The sequence below is a fragment of the Plutella xylostella genome, chromosome 12, assembly GCF_932276165.1.
Source record: "Plutella xylostella chromosome 12, ilPluXylo3.1, whole genome shotgun sequence".
Classification (NCBI taxonomy): Eukaryota; Metazoa; Arthropoda; class Insecta; order Lepidoptera; family Plutellidae; genus Plutella; species Plutella xylostella.
The window spans coordinates 591343-599835 of record NC_063992.1 but is presented as its reverse complement, the minus strand read 5'-3'; the positions used below and the strand labels follow the sequence as shown (position 1 = coordinate 599835).

At 45.4% G+C, this 8493-nt stretch overlaps 1 protein-coding gene across 1 annotated transcript; it reads left to right on the top strand.

The window, feature by feature from the left end:
- The first annotated feature begins 1485 nt into the window (after positions 1 to 1485).
- Positions 1486 to 7654, top strand: LOC105390783 (rootletin). The gene is made up of 9 exons (XM_048624413.1): positions 1486 to 1679; positions 2035 to 2247; positions 2491 to 2638; positions 3246 to 3398; positions 4469 to 4532; positions 4809 to 4936; positions 5226 to 5368; positions 5990 to 6169; positions 7366 to 7654. Exons 1-9 carry the CDS (start codon positions 1561 to 1563, stop codon positions 7457 to 7459), a joined length of 1242 nt encoding a protein of 413 aa, XP_048480370.1. The 5' UTR covers positions 1486 to 1560; the 3' UTR covers positions 7460 to 7654.
- Positions 7655 to 8493: the final 839 nt, after the last annotated feature.

Below are 8493 nucleotides of genomic sequence, written 5' to 3'. Positions count from 1 at the left end.
CAACCACACGACAGCCTGAAAGGTCCTGAATTAGTTTTACGTGCGTAGGCGGGCGGGTGCGTAAACCTCTGAATATTTCAGACTGTGACTCAACCTCAAATGTGCGTGGGTAGATAAAGGGAATATGAATGGACTAGCATTGGGGTTGGGGTGAAATTTAGACAGTTTATAATGTCTCTAACTAGGTACGGCTGAAGAAAGAATTGTATTACTATAGATAGGTTACAAAGTACTTACTAAAGAACTTACACAACATAGGTGATGCGAAGATTTATTTTTCCTGTTAACACGATCGCAGACAGCGGCGGCGGCGGCGGCGGTAGAAAGTGTTGCATGAGTGCAATGTTTCGCGAGTGAGTCATGTTATCGTAATCAGTGGCTGGCTCGCCGCCGCCCGGCTCGACGGCGGCAGCGGTGGCGGCGGCGGTGGCGGCGGCGGCGCCCGTGCGTTGCGTGTGGCGCCACATTTCCCGCCAGTCCCTGTTCGTTCCCGCTATTTTAGAATTCGAACCTTTCAACTGAATTTAAAAGTTTACATCGATCCTCGAAACCCCCTCGTTTAGTCGTAATAATTATAATGGTTTGAATTATGCACTGCGTTATACAATTCTAGTCAACCCTTTTGTTGCGTATTCTTCGTATGTGGTATTCGTGACTGCTATTTAGAGTTGAGGGGTACGATACCATGACCTAGGCTGAAATGAAAGAGTTAGATAATTTGTAAAGTAATTAATTAATTATCGAAAAGTTCATTATCGATTTCAAAATATAGGTAAGTACTTACCTATATGTACTTTAGTATGTTAAATTAAAAAAAAGTAACTTATTTGATAGCAATACCCCCGCATACTCGTAGAACCCTGTAGAACCCGGTTCCAGAAGTCAGTTCTATTATGCAGATCACTCCTTAATGGGAGTTTTATTTCCTTTAGACTTGCACCTCCTACCTATATCTCTCATTGAGAAGCATATACATATAAAGATGCACAAGTCGAACTTATAATCCCCCCGACTTGGATCAAGGGTTAACAACCCACCTGTAATCAAAACAAAAAACGCCTGCTATGAACATCCCAGCAACGGTTGTCGAGCGTGCGTCACAGGTGCCGGCGTCAGTCGGGGCGGCGGCGGGCCGGGCGCCGGGCGTCGCGACGCCGCACGACACGGCCGCCCCCTTGTTGAACCTTTCACATCAATTACACATGCCTTCTATTCAGGTAGTTTGATGTTGGGTTGGTGAGTGGGTAGGCGTTGTGGCGCCAGAATAGTCTGATGTCGTCTATTTTCAGATATTCATAAAGGTAATGGTAGAGGAGGAAAAAACTACTTATGTTAAGGCATGGCAAGGTCTAAAAACTTTTAGGTCATGTTTAGCTTATGTCTAAACTTTTAGACCGCGTTCGCATTGTTGCAATAAGGTCGAATGCCATCAATGACCATCAACAACTTTTGTTTTCTAATGTCGAATTGGCTGTCAATTTCATAATCAACAAACAAAATCAAAACCCACATCGCCAAAAAGCAAAGTTTTTAACAACATTTTACACTAATTAGAATATTATGCTAGAAATGAACAAGGGGTCGCAGGGTGACTCGCCGTTGTCTCGCGCCGGCGGGGGGGACATCTCCGAGAGGGAACTGAGCAGGGAGAGGTACACCCTGCAGTACACGCCACCGAAGTAAGTCGTAGGGCCTAGAGTCATCATCGGCCGCCGACAATCGTTTGCAGATAGAGATAGGCCTCACCCAAGAAGCACCACAACACTCTACCTAGGTATTAGAGCTAGGTATATTCAGGGCGTATAACTACTTACCGACATAACTATTAGGTTGCTGGTACTGCTGATCTATCAATTCCATACTAGAGTAGAAGCATAGAGGATTCCCTAGCACCTAGTAAAATGGAGTCACATCAATCCTGGTTGTCATGCAGGGTTCTAAGTCTAGATGCTGAAGAACTGGCTGCCGGCGTATCACGTTATATCAGTCGATAATTTTGTCATCTAGCCACTATGCTAAACTCCCCTCCCACAGTCGCGTGCAGCCAGCCCACCCCAAGAAGCAGCTGCTATCTGCTCCAGTGAACAAGTTCACGGCGTCCCGGCGCGGCCCGGCGGCCAGCCTCCAGCGCATCAAGACGTGTCTGGACGAGTGTCGGCTGCAGAGCACGCCCCCGCGCCGCCCCATCGGACCCAAGGCCGTGTCTATGGAGGACCTCACGCCAGGGAAGAAGATTAAGATGGACAGGTGAGGTGGAATGGTTAACAGATTTGTACGAAGAATCTCATTGAGTTTTTTCTTTCTTTATCTACTCGTATTACCTCCCTACAACGCCGTGGCAGCCATTGGCAATCTTATAATGTCCACCACTGTCGCGACGGTAACTACGTTATTCGTGGCAAACAATGATGGCTTACAAAGTGAAAGATATCGGTTTTTATTGGCGACTACCTGTTGTCATCATATTAATCCAAGCATCCTCCTCTGCAGAAGCGATCATCTCGAGACTGTCCGCTCCCCCCTGGGCTCCAGCGTGGAGCGCGCGGCGGCGGCGCGCATCGGCCGCTTCATGCTGGCGGCGGCGTGGCGGCGCCGGCGCCGGGAGGTGCAGTGCTTGAAGAAGACGCTTGAGTGCCAGGTCGGTGCTGGACAACTTGAGAGTTAGGCCTTGGTCTCCTATTTACGCCGTAGTTCGCGTCCAGCGTCACGCCGTAGGCCGCGTCACAATGCTCACTATAGAAATGTACTGTCGCGGTCTCCCTCACACGCCGACGTTGGCGCGTAGATGTTATGAGTTTCGTGACGTGGCCTACGGCGGTGACACTTGACGCGACCTACGGAGTAAATAGGAGACCCGGGCCTTAATGATTCTGGAATGGACGTCGCTTTATGACGCTGAAAAACCTTTTGACTGCTTCTGCACTAAAAATATCGGATATCGTGGCTTTGCGAAGGGCGAAGGTCTCTCCAACATGCTAGCCACTATTCAGCTGTCTAAATCAGAACAACTTCGTAACTACTTGGTCTGTGAATCCAGTATATAATTTACCTAACTGGCCCAGCATCTTAGAGCTGCAAAATACTTCTTGAGAGCCCACTTACCGGTTAAGTTACTATCCAGCTGTCTACAGTAGAATAACTTAGAAACAAGCAAGCTGTAGTTAGTATATACCTACTAAGCTAGTCCAGCATCTCAGCGGACGCCTTCTAATGAGCCCAATATTAAAGCCCTACTTCTCATCCAGGTGTCGGGCTCGGAGCGCCTCCGTCGGCAGGTGCACACGCTGCGCGCGCTGCTCGACTCGGACTGCGGCAAGCTGCGGCGCGCGCTGCACGAGCTGCAGCGGCTCAAGCAGCTGCTGGCGGAGAAGGAGGCTGAGAGACTGCTGCTGCAGCGGGTGAGTGGGGAGGGTTGTGGGCTTAGGAATTGCGGTGTTTAGGTACAGTCAGCTGCATAAGTAGCTGTACACTTTTGTAGCTTGTCAAACTCACAAACTGCCTATTCAAACATTGACGGTTTGTTTATGTAGGTAGGTAGTTTGACAAGGTACAAAACTGTACAGCTACTTATGCAGCTGACCGTACAGTCGTACACGACAACAGTATGCTTCGTCGAGAGTTACCACTTACAGATGACATTGCTGATATAGATGGGGGAGGGATTCCATGGGTTTACAGACTTTGGGAATGCGCGTTTAGGTACACGAAGACTGTAAGTACCTATGCTTCGTCTTAGCTCTTCTTTGTAAGAAAATAGAGCATGGTCGGAGGTTATTAGCCGAGTGCACATATTCACAAGAGTAGTTTTCGAGAAGTCACTTACTTTTGGTCGAAGAAGGGATACAACACTCAGTCCTCGTTCTTCCACATGCAAATATCTGTCTAATCTAATCTGTTTAGGTCTAGAGGACGTCCAACACTAAGTTTTTCCGACCGCGATTTATGATGGTAGGTATTATAGCTAGGTCCAGTCAGCTGCATAAGTAGCTATACACTTTTGAACCTTGTCAATCTAACAAACCGCCTATCCATTCATTGAAGCATCGACGGTTCGTCAGTTTGACAAGGTACAGAAGTGTATACCTAACAACTTATTTATGCAGCTGACCGTACCTAATAGTCGACCCAAAAGCTTAGGTGATATTATTATGGCATATCTATTCCAACTTATCAAATGTACGTATAGGTGGGGTAGTTAGTACTTACCACACCGGTAACTAGGTTACGTAACCTAGGTTAGGGTTCATATTTTAGTGCACCAGTCAGGTCGTCCCCTCTTCCAATTAGGTATTCTCATGCAATTTGCATAATTAGCCATTTCCGTTGACGAGGGTGTTGCTATAGAAAACACACTTATCATTATCACTCGCAAACGCAAATACAGGTCCTACAACTAGCTTTTGTAATAAAAGAGGGAAGGTAGGTATTCAGTGTACGTAATGTTTGATCATCATTGAATTTGTTGCAGGAAAAATTGGCTCTAGAAGGAGATGTTTGCGCGGCGGAGGACCGCGCCTCTGAAATGAGTATTGGTGAGTATCCCGTAATTTACTTGCTTTTATTTTATACATCATCAAATTTTAACTGGTAGGTCTTTAAACTACTATGGTAGCTAAATATCATTGGACAACATCACTTAAATAATATCAATTCCAGTAGGCACAGCATTTAATATCCACACCACAATAGCTTGTCATACGGGATACTCCTTATATGGAGCATGTTTCTTCCATGTGGTCAGATTGGCATCACATTAGCTTGTCATACGGGACTCCTAATAATGTAGCAATCCTCTCCCATGTGGTCAGGTTGGCACAACTGCCGCAACGAGCTGGAGCTGGCTCGCGCGGCGGCGGCGGGCGGCGAGCGCGCGCTGGCGCAGGAGCGCGCCGCCGCCGCCGAGGCCAGGCAGCAGCGCGACCATGCTTATTCCAGGGTATGAAGTAGACGTTTGGGAACATGCTATGCGTTTTCCGAATCATTTTATCCCATTCTCATCCGTATAATTACCCACATATAACTACCTAATCAATTTCCGTCTCCCAGAACCCCAGAATGCCTTTTAAATTTTTTGGACATTTCCGCTGTTTGTTAGGTATAATACTCAATATATGTATAAATCCAAGCTAACAAGATAAAATCTTGCAGATCATGCACACATTTCAAGCACTTGAATCGGACATCCTCCATCACCTACCCTCGTCTAACCCCCATCCCGCCCACAGCTGTCGCTGCTAGAAGGCGCGTTGTCTCAGCACGAGGCTCTGCTGGCCGCGGCCGAGGCGGAGGCGGCGGCGCTGAGGCGCGAGGCAGAGGAGCGGCAGAGCGCTTTGGATGATAGAGAGGAGAGGCTGAAGGCCGAGATTGAGTGAGTGTTGGGTTAGAGCAGTTAAGAAAATTAGAAAGAAAAATTGTTTATTTCAAACACACAAAAACAACACATACCTACATTTACAGGAAAAGCTTAAAAAAATTTAAAACTAAATCCTGTAAGTAGGTATTGTTATTTTTTGTTGTATTCTTTTTTTCTGTTTTTGTTGTTCATTGTGTCAAATAAATATTTTCTTTCTCATAAAAAATGAGCATGAATGTTGCTTATCGGTGCCGAAATGGGTTCTAGCTCAGCTTGATGCTATGGCAGGTATGCTAAACCACACCATAGCGCTGGCTTTCAGCTAGTTAGATGACCACCTATATTTCCACTCAAATATTTGTGTCTGACTTCTGTTAAGTGGTCCAGAATACCTATTTCTAAGAAATTAACCAAGATATGTACAGAAAGATCAAAACGAAAGCCCATAATGTACATATTATAGACTGTGACCAGCAATGATCGCCACAACACTCTGTCCTCGGATTTCCTCATCGAGCCACTACCAGCTACCTATCTAAGACCTTAGTACTTACTTACACATCTTCTTCACCTTTCACTGCATTTCCTGCCCTGGTCTATAGACATCTTTGTTCTTATCAGTCCCTCACCCCGCAGAGCCCGCGAGCGTTCGTCCCGCGAGTGCGCTCTCCTCAACCTGCGCATGACGACGGCCGCGGACGAGACCCGCGCGCTGAAGAGTCTGCTGCTGCAGCTGCAGGGGGAGCTGGCGCGGCTGGGCGCCGAGCTGGATGCTACTAGAGAGCGGCTGGACTGGTGGCCCAGGCCGCTCGTCAGGTAAGGATCCTCTAGTGACCATACGACGTATTAGGTGAGACTGACGGGTCCAAGCCTTTGATTAGGTAAGGTTGACTGGTGCCGTGGTTCTAGCCGGATATCTAGTGAAGATGGACTGGACCCAATCCTCTCAATTGGTATATAAGGCCAGCCCTGCGTGTCACAATGAAATCTGCCCATATATACTGTTCAACGGGTAAAGTTCAAGCGTCGCCATTCATTGAATAAAGATAGACTAGTGGTATGTTCAATCCTGTCATAAGGTAAGGATGGTCTATAAATCTGCGCATGACTAGTGCGCTGAAGAGTCTGCTGCTGCAGCTGCAGGGGGAGCTGGCGCGGCTGCGCGCCGAGCTGGCTGCTACTAGAGAGCGGCTGGACTGGTGGCCCAGGCTGCTCGTCAGGTAAGGACTGGTGCTACTAATATAGCATAAGCTAGTGGTCGTAGTGCCTAGAAGATAACGATGGACTGGGAAGAAATGATGGCCCAAGCCTTTCTACAGGTAAGACTGGCTGGTGTGGTGGTCCTAGTAAAGTGTGGGCAAAGTAAAGATTATGTAGTAAAGCTTACTATAGTATAAATGATTATTTAAACGACAAAAACGCGTGGTCTTGTCCACCTCAGCTAAGGCTATTGAAAAAATTAAATGGATATAGGTACTTAAGTAAAATTGTAGGCACTAGATATAAGTAAAAATTGTAATAGATTATAAGGAAAAAGTTGAAAAGATGCTCGAGGAGTTTCTTTCGCCATTTCTTTCCTTCTCAATGACGGGGCCTTTGTGAAATGGTGGTAGATGACTATCGACAAATAATTGAAAAATTTTACGTCGATTAAACCATTTGAATTTGAAAAAAAAAAAAAAAGGTCTGGTGGTCTTGGCGTCTTAGAAGGTAACGATGGAGTGTTGATTTGATGGGATGCTGATAATCAGTAAGAGCTGATGACCCAAGCAGCATATGTAACCATTTGGTGGTAATGGGCTTGTGGTCTATGTCCTATATCTGGTAAGATCCAATGAGCGTCTGCTTTGATTATATACGAATGGACTATTGGTGAAAGCTAGGGACTAGCCTTAAAATATAACGGTGGACTGAAGTGGATAGTAATGACGGCCCAGCCTAATGAATGATTGATTGGTGGTCCAAAGCTCGCCTCCAAAAGTTCACGTAATTTACTAAAGTCTCATACCCAGGATGCTGGGAGCGGCGCGCTCATGGCTGTACAACCCGAAGTCAATCCCCGAGGCCGTGGTGTGGTCGCTGGTGCCGGCCAGACACGGCTGCTGAACACTTAGCTATCTTAGGACTCAGTATTCAGTAAAGAAAATAGTTGTGTTCATAGCGGATCAGGAAGGTAGGTATTATTAAATATCTTTTTTCTAAACTTACTTTTACATAGGATATTTATAAGCAATTTATATTTAGTTTTATTTCTAAGGTAGTTTTAACTGGTGAGTAACTAATAAAAGAGGTGTTAAATTATTAATTTGTTTATTTCAGTCTTAATTCCTAAGCAACAACGTCTCCTACAATATCAACAATGGAATGATTTTCTATGTCTAAAACATGTTATGGAATTGAAATTCAGTATCACGCTCTTCACCAAATGATTGAGCTACAAGCATGATTGGTAGCTCGATCGAGAAAAAACACATTTTCACCTAGGTATCATCTTTAAGGCAATTTTACTATCGATTCCTGTTTGCTTCTATATCCTTACGATGGCGCTATGAAGTCTTTTAAATTACGATTTTGAGAGACCAGTCTTGACTATGATACTGAATTTCAGATATTCTAATCTAGGGCGGCTTGCGTAACGTATGATAATTGTGTTTAAGGGTAAAATAAACACATTTAAGTTGTTATATGCAATTAACGTCTTGCATAGCAAAAATTTTGTTCTTAAATACGTTTATCGAAGTGTCAAAGTTAAATCCCCAAAATTGGCTGTTTAGCGCCGCTAAATACGTTTAGTGGCATTGTATCTGTCAAAAACGGCGGCATTGAAGCATGTCGTACCTATACCTAGTACCATTACTGGACCATTTCCCACCACGCTGGTCCACTGAGGGTTGGTGTGTTCACATATCAAGATGTGCTTAATCTAGATATGTAGGTTTCCTCGCGATGTTTTCCTTCATTCATGGTATTGCTTGATATTGGTGAGCCACTTTTTCCACTCATACTTACTTTGAGTTTTATCACAAACTGAAATGAAATTCCAACATCTGTAGGTATGCTAACGCAACGCTTTCATAGGAGAACAGAACTAGAGGGGATATGGAGAGGACAGAGGAGTTGCAGAAGAGGGAGAATTCAAT

Bases quoted from the DNA above. Each gene is read 5' to 3' on its own strand.
- LOC105390783 (XM_048624413.1), top strand. From the start codon at position 1,561: ATGCTAGAAATGAACAAGGGGTCGCAGGGTGACTCGCCGTTGTCTCGC. The intron at 4,533-4,808 runs GTGAGTATCCCG...CCATGTGGTCAG, and splicing joins CGCCTCTGAAATGAGTATTG to GTTGGCACAACTGCCGCAAC. The intron at 5,369-5,989 runs GTGAGTGTTGGG...CTCACCCCGCAG, and splicing joins AGGCTGAAGGCCGAGATTGA to AGCCCGCGAGCGTTCGTCCC.